Here is an 18,888-nt window from a genome sequence, read left to right on the forward strand (position 1 = left end):
CTCCCCATCGCACCCTGTCCCCACTGCCCACTGCCCCCCCCCCCCACCATCCCCGTGGCACCTGGGGGCTGCCCCCCCCATCGCCTCCCTTGGACACTTTAAACCGAGCTTAACCCCCCCCCCCCCCCCGCGGCGCGGTCACCTTCGCAAGGTCTCACCCCCCCCGCCCCCCCCTCCCCCCCCCGCCCGCCAGGCCGATTAACTCCCCATCTGCCCGGCAGGGCCGGATTAGCCCCCCCGCCCCCCCCCCCCCGCGGCCCCCCCGCGGCCCGGCCTGCAGGCGCCCGCTGCGCACCGCGATGGGGACCCGGGTGTGTGTGTGCGTGTGCGTGTGAGCGTGCATGGACCCGGGTGTGCACAGCCCCTGGGCACCAGCCCCGCGTGCACAGCCCCCCCGCGCGGGCACAGCCCCCCCGTGTGCACAGCCCCCCCCATGCACAGCCCCCCCAGGTACACAGCCCCCCCCATGCACAGCCCCCGCGTGCGGGGACCTGCGTGTGCACAGACCCGTGTGCACCAACGCCGTGTGCACAGACCCCCCCCCCGGATGCACGGATCCCCCCCCCCGTGCACGACCCTGAGCCCCCTGCGCCCCCGGTGCCCCCCATGTCCACCGTGCCCCACGCCCGCCCCACGCCCGCCCCACGCGCCCCGGCCGAGCGCCCCGACGGCTCTGCAGTGTCACCTCGGGGCGGATTTGGGGGTCAAAGGGAAACGGACGGGTTTTTTCCCCCTTTCCAAAACACGATGTTCATTAAACTGCCCGAGCTGGGGGGGGGGGGGCGGGGGGGGGGCTGGCACCCTCGTGCAACGGCACCTGCCAGGCCGGGGCCTCGTGCAAGGGGGGGGGGGGTCACGGAGCCAGATCCCTCGTGCAAAGGGCCCCGTGGTGCAAAGTCCCTCGTGCAAAGGGGAAGCAGGTCCCTCGTGCAAAGGGGTCCCGTCCCCGGTGCCCTTTGCCGGGTGCCGGTGGCAGCTCCCCCCCCCCCCGCCGCCCCCCCGCCGCGTCCCCTAATCCGCCTACCGCCACCGCCCAGCTGCCGGCTCGGCCGCCGCATTTGCTAAATGAGATCAGGGGAGGCGCGGGGGGGCCAGGGGTAGCGCGGGGGGGGGGGGGGGGACACGGGACACCCAACCCCCCCACACTCGTGCAACCGCCTTCGTTTGCAACCACCTTCATTAGCACAATTGCAGCCCCCTTTTATTTGCAACCCCCCCGTTTGTACAGTTGCAACCGCCTTTGCAGCCTCCTTCGTTTGCACCCCCCCCTTTTCTTTGCCCCCCTTTTCATTTGCACCCCCCCCTTTTTTTTGCACCCCCCCTTTTCATTTGCAACCGCCCTCGTCAGCACAACTGCAGCCGCCTTCGCTGCCCTGGGGGGGTTAAGCGGGAAGGAGGCGGCGGGGGGGGCGGCCCGGGTTGCTTTTACGCTTTTTTTATTGGATTTTAGAGCCTTTTTTCCCTTTTTTTGTTGTTTTTTTGCTGCTGTTTCTTTTCCTGTTCGAGGATCCCGACTCCCGTCCCGGGGCCGCAGAGGGACGAGCCAGCGCTGCTCTCCGGGGCGCACGGGGCTGGGGGGGGCCGGGGGGGGCACGGGAAACGGGGGGACGGAGGGGCGCGGGGCGGCGCTGCAGGCATGCGGCATGCAGGGATGCAGCGTGCAAGGCTGCAGCGTGCAAGGATGCAGCGTGCCGCGGGGATGCGGAGTGCCACGAGCCGCTGAGGCTGCAGCGTGCAAGGCTGCACCGTCCCCCGGGCTGCAGCGTCCGCAGTGCGGCAGGGCTGCACGGTGCTGCCGGCTGGTGCAGCTGCCTCGGGGCACGGGGACGCGCCGCGCCGCGAAGACGCGCCGTGCTGCAACGCTGCACCGTGCTGCGGGGGGGGGGGCCTGTGCTGCGAGGGTGCGGCCGAGGTGACGCTGCGCCGTGCGAGGACGCAGCGTGCTGCAACGCTGTCCCGTGCTGCAGCGATGCACCGTGCTATGAGAGCGCGGCGTGCTGCAACGCTGTCCCGTGCTGCAGGGCCGCACTGCGCCGTGAGTGTGCCGTGCTGCAGCGATGCATCATGCCGCAATGTTGTCCCGTGCTGCAGGGCCGCACTGGGCTGAGAGCTCACTGCGCTGCAGCGATGCAATGTGCTGCAGCGATGCACCGTGCTGCAGTGATGCACTGTGCTGCAACGCTGTCCCGTGCTGCAGCGATGCACCGCGCCGTAAGAGCATGCCGTGCTGCAGCGATGCAATGTGCTGCAGCGATGCAACGTGCTGCAACGCTGTCCCGTGCTGCAGGGCCGCACCGTGCCGTAAGAGCATGCCGTGCTGCAGCGATGCACCATGCTGCAACGTTGTCCCACGCTGCAGTGATGCCCCGTGCCACGAGAGCATGCTGTGCTGCAGCGATGCACCGTGCCGCAACACTGCCCCGCGCTGCAGGGCTGCACCGCTGCATCCGGGACGTGCAGAGCGCAGCAGCAGCAGCAGCAGCAGCAGCAGCAGCAGCAGCATCGCCGCCGCCGCCGCTCACAAGACCTGGAACTTCCAGGAGCTGCCGGGCTCCTTGTAGTCGAGGCAGTCGGCGCCGAAGCCCAGCTTCCAGGCGCCCGCCGGCTCCTTGTAGTCGAGGCAGTCGGCGGCGCCGAAGCCCAGCGCCGGCGGCCCGAAGGCGCCCGGGGGCCCGGCCAGGTGGGCGCCGGCGGCCGGGGGGCCCAGGGGGCTCAGGGCGGCCCCGGGCGCCGCGGGGGACAGGTAGGCGCCGCAGTCCAGGCCGCCGAAGTAGGCGCCGGCGGCGGCGTAGCCGGGGCCGTAGGCGGGCGCCTGGCCGTAGGCGCCGGCGAAGGGGGCCGCGCGCGGCAGCCCCGGTCCCGCGGCGAGCGGGTCGCCGAGCGGCGAGGCGGCCGCCGGGCTCCAGATGGAGACGGTGGCGCCGGGGGTGGCGGCGGGGCCGGGGGGCGCCGGGCTGTAGGGGCCCCCCCCGGCCGCGGCGGCCGCCGTGCCGGGCTCCGGGGCGGCCTCGCGCGCCGGCGAGCTCTTCTTCTTGGCGGGCCGCGCCTTGGCCTGGCCGCTGCTCTGCTGCTGCTGCTGCTGGCGGCACTTGGCCCGGCGGTTCTTGAACCAGACCTGGGGGCGGGCGTGCAGGGGCGCGGGCGGGCACCGGGCGGACCCCCCCCCCCCCCCGGGCGTGCAGGGCCTTGTGCATGCACCGAGCTGCGTCCTCAGGCATGCACCGCGCTGCGTGCACGTGCGCGCATGCACCAATTTGCACCCTCCAGCGTGCAAATAGATATGTGCATGCAGCATCCACGAGTGTGCACGTGCTTGTGCATGCACCGACATGCATAGACCCCCCCAGCATGCGTGTGGGTGTGCATGTGCGTGTGCCAAGGCACGACCTCTGGCATGCGTGTGCATTTGCGTGCACTGATATCCCCCCCCCATGCACGGGCACGTGCCAAGCTGCATCCCTGGGCGTGGACACACGTGTGTGCATGGAGCTGCATCCCCGGGCGTGGACACACGCGTGTGCACGGAGCTGCATCCCTGGGCGTGGACACGCGTGTGCACGGAGCTGCATCCCCAGGCATGGACACACGTGTGTGAACGGAGCTGCATCCCTGGGTGTGGACACACGCGTGTGCACGGAGCTGCATCCCCAGGCGTGGACACACGTGTGTGCACGGAGCTGCATCCCCGGGCATGGAAACACGTGTGTGCACGGAGCTGCATCCCCGGGCACACGCGTGTCCCGCCTGGGCAGCCCAGGGCCGGAGCCATCCCGGGAGCCCTGCAGGGCCGCACGGGGCTGTGGCCGAGCCCTGCACACGCGCGTGGATGTGGCCGAGCCCTGCACACGCGTGTGGCTGCCCCAGCTGCCTCCGGCCCGTGCACGTTCACCTTGGTGCAGGGAGCAGTGCCCGAGCCCTGCCCGGAGCCGCGCACCACCCCTCCGTGTGCACACGGGCGTGCGGAGCCGTGCACAAGCCCTGCACGTGCACACGGGTGTGAGGCGCAGCACAGGACCCCCCCCCCCCGTGCCCCCCCCCGCGCCGCCGCCTCCTCACCTGCACGCGGGACTCGGGCAGGTTGATCTTGAGGGCCACCTCCTCGCGCATGAAGATGTCGGGGTAGCGGGTCTTGGCGAACAGGGCCTCCAGGATGTCCAGCTGCGCCCGCGTGAAGGTGGTGCGCTCGCGGCGCTGCTTCCGCGGCGTGGCTGCGGCGGCCGCATGCTCAGCGCCCCGCAGCCCCCAGCCCCCAGCCCGCTGCACCGGCCCGCGGCCCCGAGCTGCACCGTGCAACGCACCGGGCTGCAATGCAACCAGGCTGCAAGGGGCTGCACCGTGCAACGCACCGGGCTGCAATGCACCGGGCTGCAAGGGGCTGCGCCGGGCAACGCACCGGGCTGCAATGCACCGGGCTGCAAGGGGCTGCACCGTGCAAGGCTCCGGCTTCGCCCACGGCTCGCCCGCCCCCCCCTTGCCCCCCCCCGCGCCCCCCCCGCTCACCGGGGTAGCCCACGGCGGAGTGCAGCAGGTCCATGCCGGGCGCGGCGAGCGCCAGCCCGTTGACGGCGTAGTGGGGCTGCTTCAGGTAGGACATCATGCTCCGGGCGGGCTCCGCCGCGGCCGCTGCGGGCACGGGGGGGGCTCAGCCGGCGGCAGGCGCCGCGCACGCGTGGCCCGAGCCCTGCCCGCTCTGTGCACGCGTGTCATAGCATGTGCATGGCGTGGCAGGGCCTGTGCACGCGTGGCCTGAGCCCTGCACGCCCTTTGCACGCATGTCATAGCGTGTGCATGGCGTGGCAGGGCCCGTGCACGCGTGGCCTGAGCTGTGCACGCTCTGTGCATGCGTGTCATAGCATGTGCATGGCGTGGCAGGGCCCGTGCACGCGTGGCCTGAGCCGTGCATGCTCTGTGCATGTGTGTCATAGCGTGTGCATGGCGTGGCAGGGCCCGTGCACGCGTGACGTGGGCCGTGCTCGTGTAGCAGGGTCTGTACATGCGTGGCGGGGGCCATGCGTTTGTGGCACGGTCCGTGCATGCGTGTCAGGGCTCGTGCGTGCCTGGTGGGGCTGTGCATGCGTGGCGTGGCGTGTGCATGCGTGGCGCGGTGCATGCATGTGGCAGGGTCTGCGCGTGTGCGCTGTGGTTCAGGCATGGCGTGGCAGGGCCGTGCACGCGTGTGCATGTGGAGGAGTGCGTGTCCGGGCCCACGGTGCCATGCGTGCCTGTGCATGCATGTACGCGTGGAGCGGTGCGTGTCCGGGCCCGTGGTGACATGCATGTCCGTGCACACGCGTGGAGCGGTGCGTGTCCATGCATGTACACGTGGAGCGGTGCGTGTCCGGGCCCGTGGTGACATGCGTGTCCATGCATGTACGCGTGGAGCGGTGTGTGTCCATGCATGTACGCGTGGAGCGGTGCGTGTCAGGGCCCGCGGAGGTGCGTGCACACGCGTGTGCGCGGCCCTGCACCGGAGACCTGTCGGTGCATGGGGCGATGCGTGTGCGCATGTGCACGCCCGTGTGCCCCGGAGCCACGTCCCCGTCCCCAAGGCAGGGGACAGACCGGGTGGCTCGTCCCCAAGCAGCGGGACGTCACCCCCGAGCCGTGTCCCCGTCCCCGAGCCGGCGGTGTCACCCTGCGGCCGCGTCCCCCTCCCCGCACCAGGACACGGAGCCGGCAGCCGGTCCCCAGGCTGGGGGACGTCACCCCGGGGCCTCGTCCCCATCCCCAGACCCCAGGACACCAGGTTGGTGGCTCATCCCCAAGCCGGGGGACGTCACCCCAGATCCGTGTCCCTGTCCCCACACCAGGACACCAAGCTGGTGGCTGGTCCCCAAGCCGGGGGACGTCACCCCAGATCCGTGTCCCTGTCCCCACACCAGGACACCAAGCTGGTGGCTGGTCCCCAAGCCGGGGGACGTCACCTCGGAGCCACGTTCCCGTCCCCAAACCCCAGGACACCGAGCTGGCTGCTTGTCCCCAAGCCGGGGGACGTCACCCCAGGGCTGGTGGCAGGTCCCCAAGCTGCAGGACGTCACCCAGAGCCGTGTCCCCATCCCCAAAGCCAGGGACAGACCCGGTGGCAGGTCCCCAAGCTGGGGGACGTCACCCAGCTCCCCGTGTCCATCCCCAGCCCCCGGGTCCCTGAGGCGGTGGCAGGTCCCCAAACTGGGGGACATCACCCAGCTCCCCGTGTGCATCCCCAGCCCCCGGGTCCCCGAGGCGGTGGCAGTCCCCGAGCCGGGGGGGGGGCCCAGCGGAGAGGGCAGCGGGTCCCTGTCCCCATCCCCAGTGGTGGCACGCGGGTCCCCGTCCCTGTCCCCGTCCCCGTGCTCGGCAATGGCACATGGGTCCCTGTCCCTGTCCCCGTCCCTGTCCCCAGTGGTGGCACGCGGGTCCCCGTCCCCGTCCCTGTCCCCGTGCTCGGCAATGGCACATGGGTCCCTGTCCCCGTCCCTGTCCCCATCCCCAGTGGTGACACTCAGGTCCCCGTCCCCGTGCCCGGCAGTGGCACATGGGTCCCTGTCCTCATCCCTGGCGGTGTGGTGACGTGCGGGTCCCCGTCCCTGTCCCCAGCGGTGGCACATGGGTCCCCATCCCTGTCCCCGTCCCCATGCCCGTGCCCGGTGGTGGCACGCGGTTCCCCGTCCCCGGCGGTGGGGTGACGCGCGGGTCCCCGTCCCCGTGCCTGGCAGTGGCACATGGGTCCCCGTCCCTGTCCCCGTCCCCAGTGGTGGCACATGGGTCCCCGTGCCCATGCCCGGCGGTGGCGGTGGCACGCTTGTCCCCGTCCCCAGCGGTGGCATGCGGGTCCCTGTCCCCGGCGGTGGGGTGGCAGATGGGTCCCCGTCCCTGTCCCCAGCGGTGGCACATGGGTCCCCGTCCCTGTCCCCGTCCCCAGTGGTGGCACATGGGTCCCCGTGCCCATGCCCGGCGGTGGCGGTGGCACGCGTGTCCCCGTCCCCAGCGGTGGGGTGGCAGATGGGTCCCCGTCCCTGTCCCCGTCCCCAGCGGTGGCACATGGGTCCCCGTCCCTGTCCCCGTCCCCAGTGGTGGCACATGGGTCCCCGTGCCCATGCCCGGCGGTGGCGGTGGCACGCTTGTCCCCGTCCCCAGCGGTGGCATGCGGGTCCCTGTCCCCGGCGGTGGGGTGGCAGATGGGTCCCCGTCCCTGTCCCCAGCGGTGGCACATGGGTCCCCGTCCCTGTCCCCGTCCCCAGTGGTGGCACATGGGTCCCCGTGCCCATGCCCGGCGGTGGCGGTGGCACGCGTGTCCCCGTCCCCAGCGGTGGGGTGGCAGATGGGTCCCCGTCCCTGTCCCCGTCCCCAGCGGTGGCACATGGGTCCCCGTCCCTGTCCCCGTCCCCAGTGGTGGCACATGGGTCCCCGTGCCCATGCCCGGTGGTGGCGGTGGCACGCTTGTCCCCGTCCCCAGCGGTGGCATGCGGGTCCCTGTCCCCGGCGGTGGGGTGGCAGATGGGTCCCCGTCCCTGTCCCCGTCCCCGTCCCCAGCGGTGGCACGCGGGTCCCCGTCCCCGTGCCCGGCAGTGGCACATGGGTCCCCGTCCCCAGTGGTGGCACATGGGTCCCCGTGCCCGTGCCCGTGCCCGTGCCGGGCGGTGGCGGTGGCGGTGGCACTTACCGGGCGGGGGCCGGGCGGTGGCGGCGGGGAGGTCGCGCTGGCGCCGGGGGCGGCTTTAAGGGCGCCGGGCCCTGATGTCACCGCCGCGGCGCTAATCCCGCCGCTAATCCCCGCCGCCGCCAATTAATTCCCATCCCCGGGGACGAGCGCCCCGCCGGGGGGGGGGGGGCCTCGAATTGGGGCCGAAAAGGGGCAACGGGGGCACTGGGGGGGTGCGGGGCCCAGGCGTCCGGGGCCCAGGCGTCCGGGGGCCTCGTGCGGCTCTGCAGCGCCGGGCGCTTCATTCCGGCTAATTCCCGGCACAGGGAGCAGAATAGCAGCGCCCCGATTAGGGTCACGCCGCTAATTGCCCGGCGCTCGTTAGGGAAACGCGCCGGCAACGGGCAGCACCCGCTCCCGCCCCGACGGGGCTGCAGAACCACCCGCTCCGGCCCGGATGCGCCCGGGAATCCTGCCCCATTCCCACCGGGATGCAGCCGGGAATCCTGCCCCATTCCCACGGGGAATCCTGCCCCATTCCCACCCGGATGCAGCCGGGAATCCTGCCCTGCTCCAGCCTGGATGCGCCCAGGAATCCTGCCCTGCTCCCACCGGGATGCAGCCGGGAATCCTGCCCCATTCCCACCGGGAATCCTGCCCCATTCCCACCGGGATGCAGCCGGGAATCCTGCCCCATTCCCACCGGGATGCGGCCGTCCCCCCCGGATGTGCTTTGCGCTGGGGACGGTGCTGGGGGAGCTGGGCCCCCCCCCCGGCCCTGCTGCTCGTTACCCCCCATCGGTGGCCGGGGCTAACTGCTGCAGGCCTGATTAACCCCCCCCAGGCTGGGCTGAGCCCCCCCCCCCCAAGTGCCTCAGTTTCCCCACGTGGGGCAGCTCGGGGGGGCGGAGGGCTGGGGGACGGGGGGGGTTGGAGGGAGGGAGGAAGGCGGGATGGAGAGATGGAGGCTGGAGGAAGGTGGGATGGAGGAAGGTGGGAGGGAGGGATGGAGGGATGGAGGCAGGTGGGATGGAGGCTGGAGGAAGGTGGGATGGAGGGATGGAGGAGGGAAGAAGGCGGGATGGAGGGATGGAGGGACGGGGGGATGGAGGGATGGAGACATGGAGGCTGGAGGAAGGTGGGATGGAGGAAGGTGGGATGGAGGGATGGAGGGATGGATGGAGGGAGCAGCCCGCAGCGCCCCGGAGCAGCTGGGCCACGCGCGGCATCGCCCTGATTAGGTTGTTTTTGCGCCGGGGGGATTTGGCGCTGATTAACCCTAATCCCCGCCGGGCGCCGGCAGCCCGGGCGCAGCCGGGCCGTGGTGCAGCAGCGTTGCAGCCCCGCGCCCGCCCTGCAACACCTGCAACGCATGCGACCGTTGCAACGCACGCGCTGCCCTGTGCGTGCTGCGCCGCGCTGCCCTGCACCCCCCGCGCTCTTGCATGGCACCGCGCGGCCCGCACTGCGCCGGGAGGCCACGCTGCAGCCACCCCGCGCTCGCGGGCGCAGGGCAGGGTCGGCTGCAGTATCCCATATCCCATATCCTGCATCCCGCATCCCGCATCCTGCATCCTGCAAGCTCTACCTGGCTCCCTGCATCCCACATCCCATATCCCAGACACTGCATCCCACATCCAGCATCCCATGTCCTGCTCCCTGCATCCCATGTCCTGCATCCCGCATCCTGCATCCTGCACCCGGCATTCCGTTTCCCGTATCCCGCATCCCAAACCCCTGACCCTTTATCCCGCATCCAGCATCCCACATCCCAGATGCAATAGCCTGCATCCTGCATCCTCATCTCATCCTGCATCCCAAATCCCCGACCCTTCATCCCGCATCCAGTATCCTGTATCCCGCATCCCAGACCCGACATCGTGCCCCGGCATCTCACATCCCGCATCCCCCTCCCAAATCCCGGACCCTGCATCCCACATCCCCCTCCCCAGTCCCTCTCCCGGCCCCCCGAGGGACGCCCCGGCCCAATTTTACACAATTTAGCGTGTTTAACCCTTAAAACGGGCCGGCGCGGAGCAGAGCAGGCCCGGAGCAGGATACCAGCCCGCGGGCTCCGCCGCCTCCGGGGCGCTCAGACCGTAACCCCCATCCCGCCCCGGGGCGAGCGGCCAGGCCGGAGCCCCAGCCCCAAAATGGGGGGGAACGGGGGCGTTTGGGGCCAGCAGCCCCCCGCAGCCCCAGCCCCAAAATGGGGGGGAACGGGGGCGTTTGGGGCTGCCGCCCCGATCCCCAAAGAGCACCAGCCCCGCGGGGCGCCGGCGCCATGTGGGCGGCAGGATCCGGGCCGGCACCGCTCCCCGGCTCCCGGCAAGGACGCGAGCAGCGACCGCCCTTCCCTGCACTTAGATATATATATATATTTAATATACATTAAGGCAGGAGCCTTGTGCATGCGCTGCCGGGCGGCACCGGGCTCGGCAGCGAGTCCTTCCCGCCCAGATCCTGCTCTCGGCCCTCGCCCCGCGCTCCCCTTTTGCCCGTTTTCCGCCTTTCCGTGGGGAAAGCGGGCCGCGGTCATTGGCGGGCGGAGGGAGCGCACGTCCTCGGCGCCCATCTGCCCCGGCGAAAATAAAGCGGCCCGGAGGCGCCGGCCCCCTAATCCCGCTTAAGGTGGCTAAGGGGGGGCTTCCGCGCGGCCGCCCGGCTCTAAATTTAACGCAGACTTGTCAGGAGCAATCACGTCAGCGCCCGGGTCACCGGCCCCGCTGGCACCTGCCGGAGCCGGAGCCAGAGCCGGAGCCGGAGCCACCCGCGAGGGAAAAACGGGGCCTGCCGAGGGGTTTTCCCCCTCCCCGAGCCGCAGGGCGGGGAGAGGCACCAGGGAGCGCCGGGAAGAGCTTTTTTGTGGGAAACGCCTTTTCTTCCCGTTAAACGCGCCCGCGCAGAGGCGGCTCCGGCCCCGCCAGCGCCTGCGGAATCTCCTCGGCGAGAAGCGGGTCAGAGGGATAAATAACACCCTTTTCCCTAAGTGTTTTCCTTCGTTATTTGCTCCCCTCTGAAGGGCGGCGTGTGCAGAGCAGAGGTGCTGCTGCAAACAGACCCGCTGCCCCGGCAAAAGGGGGAAAAAAGAGGAAGCAGCAGCAAAACAGGGAGCGGGAGGGAGCCTGGGAGGCAGAGGAAGCCTGGGGAAAGGCCGACGGAAGCGCGAGGCCGCCGGCGCGGCAGGTGCTTCCGAAGGGAAACGCCCGCGGAATAAATACCGGTGCCTCCGCGGGAGGAGGAATCGGCGCGGGGAGCTCGGCCCTTCCCCGCCGCCTCGGCTCTCCGCCGTCCCAAACCATGTCCCAAACAACGGCCGGGGCCTCCAAACCTCGAGCTCGGGGCAGGGGGGCCCAGTGGAACCTGCGTTTATTCGTAATAAAGCACAAAACACACGGGCTGGCGTAAAAATCAGCTGCGAGGGAAACGGGACGGGTACGGTTAACATTCACTGATTTTATTCACTTATTCTGTTACCACGGCAGGGTGAAGAAACCTGGGAGTTACAAAGATCCCACTCACGATCCACGAGACAGATGGAGAGAGGAAAAGAAGGTCTGAAGATCACACCCGTTCCCGGAGTACGGAGAAAAAGGAAAGGAAAACAACCAAATCATGAAAAAGAGTGTCGAGTGATCTCTGCAGATATATCTTTACAAACTGAAGACCAAAAGCTCCTTTTTATGCCTAAATCTACGTAAGTTTTGTGTACAAAACCAGATATTTCAAAAATGTTTCCCCCTTTTGTTTTATATATTTTTTTTGCAATTCTGAAAAAAAAGCTTACAAAAAACAAACAAAATCCAAAAGTCTTGTAAATTCCTCAAAGTTTTTTTTGTGTGTTTTTTTTTGTGTTCTGTTTTTTCTCTTTTTTTTTTTGCTTGTTAGGTCAGGAAGGAACAGATTTGGCTCTCCCGATCGCTGAGCGCTACCGAGGCGCGTGACGCGTCCTAGCCCTATCCTACAAACGGGAGGAGGAAAGGAACGAGCCCTCGCGGCTACCCCGACGCGCGGGCGAGCTAGGCCCGCTCCCCGCGGATGCGGCGCGCCAGCTGGATGTCCTTCGGCATGATGGTGACTCTCTTGGCGTGGATGGCGCACAGGTTGGTGTCCTCGAAGAGCCCCACCAGGTACGCTTCGCTGGCTTCCTGCGGGACGAAGGCGCGGCGGTCAGGGCGGCCCGCAAGGCCCCAGCGCGCCGAACCGCTCCCGCGCACCGGGCTGGGCGGCCGGCGATAATCCCGGGGCCCCGGCAGGCGCCCTCCGGCGCTGCGCTCCTAATTAGCTCCGTCTCTCCGTCACGTGCTCCCTAAGTGCCCGTTAATCCCATTTTAACCCGGGGGGGAACCAGAGGTTCCCGTGGGTGACTCCACACGGGGGACGACGTAAGCGGTTGCTGCCTCCGGGCGACCCCCCGTCCTTCGCCGGCCCCGCGGCGCGGGCAACAAAAACTCGCTGCCTGCGTGTCGGGCGCTGCAGTAAATTGGGGCAAACCCGCCTCTTTCAGGAGCGCGAGCCGCAGCGAGGCCTCTCGGGCGAGAAAGGGCACAGGGGAGCTCGGAGGCGCAGGCTGCGGGGATGAGCATTAATCACACGCAGCCTCAGACGCAGGCCTGCCGCCTTCACGCTGTTTTATTATTCAGGAGCAGCTCGGGATTGCTCTCAGGGAGATATTTCACTGCTTTCGAGGCGTTTTTCACCACTTTCGAGGCGTTAGGCTTACCCGGGGCAGGGAAGGGGGGATTCGCTCACCTGCAGGGCTCCGATGGCAGCGCTCTGGAACCGCAGATCCGTTTTAAAGTCCTGAGCGATTTCCCGGACCAGGCGCTGGAATGGAAGCTTGCGGATCAACAGCTCCGTGGATTTCTGGTACCGCCGGATCTCCCGGAGGGCCACGGTGCCAGGCCTGGAAGATATTTCGGCTATTAAATTAGAAGACTGCTTTTTTCCCCCACCCCATCACTGCGCGTTCGAAATTACAGCCGCTCTCGGCCAAGGCCGGGGGCTCAGCCCCTTCCAGCCCGTCCTCCCTTCTGCAGCAAGGGGCTGAGGAGCTCTGCCTCTAAGCGTGTGCGTGTCGAAGCCCTCCAGGCTACAGTCTGTGGCGTTAACGACAGTGGAACAGACCAGCTTCGGTTAAAAATAATAATAATAAAAAAGGCAGTACTTAAAAGGGGACCAACAACATTGACAGTCCCCAATATTAACCTACTGGTAACTGTGAGCTTTTTCCTTTTTAAGTGGCCTCGCAGTACTTTTTCCTTCCCAGACAAGGACCGAAGCGGCGCCGAAATTCCTGCCTCCGAGCAGGAGACGTGTCAAAGCCTCTTTGTAAGCATGCGGGTGATCCTCACTCTTCTGTTTTAACAATAAGTCAGCAGGATAATGTTTTATAATGCTATTCTCACAGGTAACCACACAAATCTTACTCGTAGCTACAGGGGCGCCTCTACGGCTGCAAGGAGCTCACGACCTAGACGTCTGAGGCGGGTAAAGGGGACGAGGGGAGCCCAGGCCTGGAGGGGGACGTGACTTTGGCCGAGTCGAGCGATCGGCAGCCGCGCTGGCCATGCGCTCGGGGACCTCGAGCCCCTCGACGCCAGCCCCGGGGACACGGCCTCCTCCGGCCCGCCACGATGCACATGGCGTTTCGTTACGGTGACAATCGGCACAACGCGTCGGGTCGCTCCGCAGCGGCGGCGAGCGGCCTCCGAGTACCTGTAGCGATGCGGCTTCTTCACCCCCCCCGTGGACGGGGCGCTTTTCCGGGCGGCTTTGGTGGCCAGCTGCTTCCGGGGCGCCTTCCCGCCGGTGGACTTACGGGCGGTCTGCTTGGTACGGGCCATCCTGGGCGGTCCTCAGGGCGCGAGGAGGCTGCTGCGGCAGACAGGAGGCGAGATTTGGGTCAAAACACGGGGAATTAACGTAAAAAGGCAGCAGGGCGCAAGGGAAGGGGAGGAGGACCCCCCGGGCAGGCAGCAGGGCACCTCCGCCTCCCTCCAGGCCACGCACTGACCGGCCCGGACAAACCTCCATGAGGAGAAGGGGCCCAGGCGTCCCGCTGCCCCTCGGGGTGTCACCTCAGAGGGGGGCGAGCTGCGGACTACAAGTCCCAGAAGCCTTCGCGCCTTGGAAGGCCTCGATTGGCTGCCCGCCGTCAGGTGACCGCCCGCAGCCCGGCGGGCTCTGCCCGCTGATTGGCCGTCGAGCGCTTCGCCAATCGGTTTGTAAGCCGAGCGGAGCGGGGACGAGCCGCGAATTCTCCCCCGTGATTGACGTGCCTGGCGGCCTATCGGCTCCCGGGGCGCCGCGGGGGCTCCCAGCCAATCAGCGCCGCCACCGCGCTCCCGCGCCTCCCAGCCAACCAGCGGCGGGCGACACACGGAAGGCGGGACCTGAGCGAAGCGTCTCCTCAGACGACCTCGGTGCCGAGCCGCCCCCCCCCCCCCCCCCGCCGCCGCCTCCCCCCCTCTCCCCTCCCCGGGGTCCGGGGCCGGCGGCGGCGGGGCGGCGGCGGCGCCGCGGTTACCTGCGTGCGGAGGCGGCGGCCGGCGCTGCGGCGACCGTTGGAGCGGTGGGGAGTGCCGCGGCGGCGCTGGCGCTGCTGGCGCTCCCTTCCCGCCTTTCCCGCCAGCCCCAGCAGAAAATGGCGGGCTCCCCGGCCGGGCTCTTTGACCATGATGCACCGCGGCGGCGGGGCGGGGCGGGGCGGGGGTCAGCTGAGGTGAGGCGGCCGCGGCGGGAGGCGCCATCTTGTGCCCCGGGAGGGCGGCGCTTGTTCCGGCTCCCCGGCGGGCCGGGCCGAGCCGCGGCCGCCGTCCCGGCACGGCGCGGCCTCGCGCGGGGCTGCGGGGCAGAGCCCGGCCGGCCTGTGGCGAGCGGAGCGCGCCGCGAGGGAGGGTCCCCGCTCCGCGCGGCTCCCTGCTGCCCCCAACGTCCCTAATCCACCCGCCCCAAAGTGCCCCGAAACCTCGGGATCGTCCCCAATCCACACAGCTCCCTGTCACCCCAAAACCTTGGGATCGTCCCCAATCCACCTGCCCCCCTGCCCCAGAGTGTCCCAAAATCTCGGGATCGTCCCCAATCCACACAGCTCCCTGTGGCCCAAAAAAGTCAGGATTGTCCGCAATCCACCTGCCCCAGTGTCCCGAAACCTCGGGATCGTCCCCAATTCACACAGCTCCCTGCTGCCCCGAAACCTCGGGATCGTCCCCAATCCACCCGCCCCACTGCCCCACACAGCCCCCAAAACCTTTGGATTGTCCCCAATTCACACAGCTCCCTGTGGCCCCAAAAACCTCGGGATTGTCCCCAATCCACCCGCCCCCCTGCCCCACACAGCCCCCAAAACCTCAGGATTGTCCCTAATTCACACAGCTCCCTGTCACCCCAAAACCTTGGGATTGTCCCCAATGATGGGCGACGCTTCACCCCTTTTATTCCTGCAATTTTAGCATTTCTTTGAGCGGAGGCCAGTGACGCCCAACTCCCCACCGCACGTTGGCTTCGGGCAGGAACTTCGGAGCGATTTTGAGGAGAGATGCGGCACTTTCGGCACTTTCCTGTTTCCTACGGCCGGAGGGAAGAGGACGCTTGTTGTCACCAGAGGGCACGCGTCCTCCGCCGCGAGGACATGGTGCCCCGGGCCTCCGCCTCGCTCCGTCGGAGGCCGGATAATCGCCCAGGAGGGGGAAGCGCCGGGTTTGCGGCCGCCCGAGCGCGCGGGGGGGTTTAACCAGGCGTTGCCGCAGCCGAGCCGGCCCCAGCTCGCCAAGACGGGTTTGTTCTTGTATCGCTCACTGAGCGATTTCGTCCCAATTACAGCCGTAAAAGGCCGGAGCTGATTAGCTCCCCCGCGCCGAGGTTTAACTCGGCGTTTGCTCGGAGGCCGCGCAGCCGCGCTGGGGGCTGCCCCTCGCCGCGTGGGGGGCACAGACGGGCTCGCGAGGCAGCGTTCGGCGACGGTGCCACGGCTCCGGAGTTAAAGGCCGTGTTAAAATTAAAGTTAAATTGGGAGTTCGCAGCAAAATATTCACACGCACACAAACTCCTCCGAAACAGCCCTGCCAGGACCCCGCCAGCCGCGGCGCCGCCCCCTCAAAGCCGTTCCGCCCGCTGCTTCTCTGGAAAAACAAACACGACAGCCACAAAACCCGTCAAGTTTTCAGCGTTTTATTCGAGAAACGTCATCAGCAGCAGGAATCCTGGAGGGCGGCTGAAGCGGCAGGACGGAAGTTGTGCGTCAGACACGGAGGGAATTAAGTGGCCGTTTGTTCACACGAGCCCCGAGTGCGGTGCGTGCCGCTGCCGCCGCTCTCCTTTCGGTGCCGCCGCGGGTCGCTGCCGGTTTCCGCACCGAACCGGCGGCGGAGGCGCTGCCGCCAACGCGGTTCCCTGCTTCGAGCCCCTTTTTCCCCGCTTTTTCACCCGGCAGGCCTCGAGGGGCGCGGCCATCGCGGCGGATCGCGGCACGCGGAAGGAGAGCGCGTCGGGGCGGCGCCGTTCGCCGGAAGCGACGCAAAGCAGCGTGCGAGGAGCGGAGCTCGGCCGCCGGCCGCCCCGGCCGAAGCGGCGCCGCGCGGGCATCTGGGAGCAGCCACGTGTCCGCAGACGTTTCGGCGGCTCCCGTCATGGAGCGCGCGGCCGCCCCGGCGAGGCGGCGGCTCAGTGAGCTGCGGGAGGGAGGGAGGAGAGCGCGAGTCGGGGCGGCGAGCGGCGCCGGGCGGCGAGCGGACGCGCCGGCGTGGTCCTACCTCCCTCAGGCCGCGCTGCCGCCGCTACGGCAGGGCCGCTTCGATGGCCGCCACGATCCTCCGCAGCTTGGCGTCCGTGTCCACGAAGCCATCGCCGTTCTGGCGCAGGGGACAAGGTCGGGCGGGGGGAACCGGGAATAACGCGAGGAGGAGGAGGGGGAGGAAGGGCGTCCACGAGCCCAGCGCTCACCTTCTTGGAGTGCACCAGCGTGCTGCCCACCGTCACCTCGAACCAGCCCGTCACCTCGCGCGTCCCCTCGCCGGTCTGGGCAGGGGGAGGCAGCGAGTCACCCCCGAGTCCGGCCCGTGGCCCTTCCCAGCCCCTTTCCGTCCCCGTTCCCGCCGCAGCGGCGCCGGCAGGGCGGGGGGGGGTGATCGCCCTCCCGCAGGCGGCCGCCTCGTTACCCCCAGCAGCCCGGCGGGGGCTGCCGGAAAAAACGGGGAAAAATACAGGGAAAGACGACGACGACGCGATGTCTCTGTCCGTCTCTCGCTCCGCGGCGGCCGCTGGGGTTTCATGGCGGCTCGTCTCTGCCCGGAGAGCTGGGGCGAGCTCGGGGGGGGCTGTGGGGGGGCCGTGGGGCGCGGCAGGGTGCTGTGGGGGGGCCGTGGGGCGCGGCGGGGGGGTCGGAGCACTCACTCACCACCTGGATCCGGCCCGGGAACCGCTTCTCCAGCTCCTTCTTGAGCTGCTGGTACTGGGGGCGGAGGGAGGTGTTGCCGCTCAGCTCCCCGCGGCCCCCCCAGCCCCCCCCCCCGGGCCCGTGGGGAGCGGTGTGATGGGGGGGGAGGTTGGGGGGGTCCAGAGGGAGCGTTGAGGGGCTGCACGGGCGGGGGGGGGAGGCACCAGACCCAATGCGGGGGGGAACCAGGCCCGACGGGGAGACGATGACACAGCGACACCAGGCCCAACTCGGGGGGGGGGGGGGGACGTTGTGACACCAGACCCAATTGGGGGGGGTGACACGGGGCCCAACGGGGGGGGAACCAGGCCCAACCGGGGGGGGGGGAAACGGGGGACCCAGGCCCAACGGGGTGGGGGGGAATGGGGGACAGGGGACCCCAGGCCCAACCGCGGGGGGGGGACACGGGGGACCCCAGGCCCAACGTGGGGGGGGGGACACGGGGGACCCCAGGCCCAAGGGGGGGGGGACACGGGGGACCCCAGGCCCAAGGGGGGGGGACACGGGGGACCCCAGGCCCAAGGGGGGGGGGACCCGGGCTGACGGGGGCGCAGCAGGAGAAGCCGCCTCACCTTGGGGCGGTAGCCTCAGGCCCCGCTGCGGAGAGACAGAGCGGATCGTTCAGCCCGGGGGGGGGGGGGGCAGGCCCCGCCGCCCCCCCGCATCCCCTGTCCCCCCCCGGTCCCCCGCGGCCTCACCAGTAGAGCACGGCGACGCGCAGCGTCATGGCGGCGCCCCCGGACCTTTCCCTCAGCGCGGAACGCCGCGACACGGCCGCACCGCCCGCCCGAGCGCCCGCAGCGACGCCACCGCACAGCCGCGGCCAATCGCAGCGCCGCGGCCAGCGGGCGGGGCCAATCGCAGCGCCGCCACCGCGCCGGCGCGGCCAATCGCAGCGCCGCCAGGAGGCGGGACCGTGGCAAGGACGGGACGAAGGGGGCGCCGCCCGCTGGGGCCGCGGGTTCGAGTCTCGCGCCCGGCTCCGGCCCCGCTCCCGGGTGTCGCCGGTTCGAGCCCCGCGCCCGGCAATTTCCCGGGGCGGGGGCGGGGGGGGGGATCGATCCCGCGAGGCCTTAAAAAATGTAAAACTGCCCCCGGGGGAACGCGCCTGGGCTTTTATCCCATCGCCGTATTTATAGCCTCCGGCGGCCGATCCCCGTTTCCCCGCCGAAGCCCCCGTGACGCTGGCGTTTTGCTCTGCGAGTGCACAAATGTGGTAAAGCGCCTCTTCCGCGGCGCAGAAAAAGGAGCAATTCTGCCCTTTTATGGCTGCTGCCTGCGGGAAGCCCGGATTTGAGGCTTTTAGACCAAAAAAGCGCTTTGCGGGCTGGCGCAGGCCGCGGGAAACGGTGCCAAACCCGAGCAGCTCCGCGGCTCGGGGCATCCGGGGCTTTGGGAGCCGCCAGGCCCAACAATTCGGGGCGAAACAGGGGCTTTTGGGGCAGCTCCGCGCCTCAGGGTGTCCAGGGCTTCGGGAGCCACCAGGCCGGGTGATTTGGGGGGAAAAGGGGGGTTGTGGGGGCATCTCTGTGCCTCGGGGCATCTTGGGGCTTTTGGAGCCGCCAGGCCGGGCAATTTGGGGGGAAAAAGGGGGCTTTTGGGGCAGCTCTGCCTCCCCGTCTAAGTCGGGCTCCTCTCTGCATTTCCCATCGCGTCTCCCGGTTTCCAGCTCGACCTCCTGCGCTAACGACAACAAAAAGCACCCGAATAACGGGAAAATCCCGCATTTTCGTCCCAGTCGAGTGACAGGAGTTGGATGCGGAGCTGGCGCTCGAGCGGCAGCTCCGACCTCTGCGAAAAGCAAAGAAACCCCCCAAATACCGAAGCTCGG

General features: G+C 69.1%; 3 protein-coding genes across 5 annotated transcripts; all 3 read right to left on the reverse strand.

Moving 5' to 3' along the window:
- Window positions 1-2,518: 2,518 nt before the first annotated feature.
- Window positions 2,519-4,597, reverse strand: LOC135325254 (homeobox protein otx5-like). The gene is made up of 3 exons (XM_064503124.1): window positions 4,501-4,597; window positions 4,057-4,208; window positions 2,519-3,115 (listed from the first exon to the last, which is right to left on the reverse strand). Exons 1-3 carry the CDS (start codon window positions 4,595-4,597, stop codon window positions 2,519-2,521), a joined length of 846 nt encoding a protein of 281 aa, XP_064359194.1.
- A 6,460-nt stretch (window positions 4,598-11,057) lies between these two features.
- On the reverse strand, window positions 11,058-14,320 carry LOC112996847 (histone H3.3A). 3 transcript variants are annotated; one of them, XM_064503126.1, is made up of 4 exons: window positions 14,151-14,320; window positions 13,340-13,495; window positions 12,374-12,527; window positions 11,058-11,769 (listed from the first exon to the last, which is right to left on the reverse strand). In XM_064503126.1, exons 2-4 carry the CDS (start codon window positions 13,465-13,467, stop codon window positions 11,641-11,643), a joined length of 411 nt encoding a protein of 136 aa, XP_064359196.1. In that variant the 5' UTR covers window positions 13,468-13,495; window positions 14,151-14,320; the 3' UTR covers window positions 11,058-11,640. The 3 variants fall into 3 exon arrangements, with proteins under 3 accessions (XP_064359196.1, XP_064359195.1, XP_064359197.1); XM_064503125.1 differs by having other exon boundaries at window positions 13,340-13,498; XM_064503127.1 differs by lacking the exon at window positions 14,151-14,320 and adding an exon at window positions 13,652-13,725 and having other exon boundaries at window positions 13,340-13,498.
- Window positions 14,321-15,777: 1,457 nt separating this feature from the next.
- Window positions 15,778-17,913, reverse strand: SELENOW (selenoprotein W). Its single transcript, XM_064503128.1, has 6 exons — window positions 17,756-17,913; window positions 17,630-17,654; window positions 17,019-17,072; window positions 16,565-16,639; window positions 16,375-16,473; window positions 15,778-16,293 (listed from the first exon to the last, which is right to left on the reverse strand). Exons 1-5 carry the CDS (start codon window positions 17,782-17,784, stop codon window positions 16,399-16,401), a joined length of 258 nt encoding a protein of 85 aa, XP_064359198.1. The 5' UTR covers window positions 17,785-17,913; the 3' UTR covers window positions 15,778-16,293; window positions 16,375-16,398.
- Between the last annotated feature and the right edge of the window lie 975 nt (window positions 17,914-18,888).

This window comes from Dromaius novaehollandiae, chromosome 34, assembly GCF_036370855.1.
Source record: "Dromaius novaehollandiae isolate bDroNov1 chromosome 34, bDroNov1.hap1, whole genome shotgun sequence".
In the NCBI taxonomy this organism is placed as follows: Eukaryota; Metazoa; Chordata; class Aves; order Casuariiformes; family Dromaiidae; genus Dromaius; species Dromaius novaehollandiae.

Bases quoted from the DNA above. Each gene is read 5' to 3' on its own strand.
- LOC135325254 (XM_064503124.1), bottom strand. From the start codon at position 4,597: ATGATGTCCTACCTGAAGCAGCCCCACTACGCCGTCAACGGGCTGGCG. The intron at 4,209-4,500 runs GTGAGCGGGGGG...CGGCCGCCGCAG, and splicing joins CTCCGCCGTGGGCTACCCCG to CCACGCCGCGGAAGCAGCGC. The intron at 3,116-4,056 runs GTGAGGAGGCGG...GCCCGCCCCCAG, and splicing joins TGCCCGAGTCCCGCGTGCAG to GTCTGGTTCAAGAACCGCCG.
- LOC112996847 (XM_064503126.1), bottom strand. From the start codon at position 13,467: ATGGCCCGTACCAAGCAGACCGCCCGTAAGTCCACCGGCGGGAAGGCG. The intron at 12,528-13,339 runs GTACTCGGAGGC...AATATCTTCCAG, and splicing joins AAGAAGCCGCATCGCTACAG to GCCTGGCACCGTGGCCCTCC. The intron at 11,770-12,373 runs GTGAGCGAATCC...TTCGTCCCGCAG, and splicing joins CTGCCATCGGAGCCCTGCAG to GAAGCCAGCGAAGCGTACCT.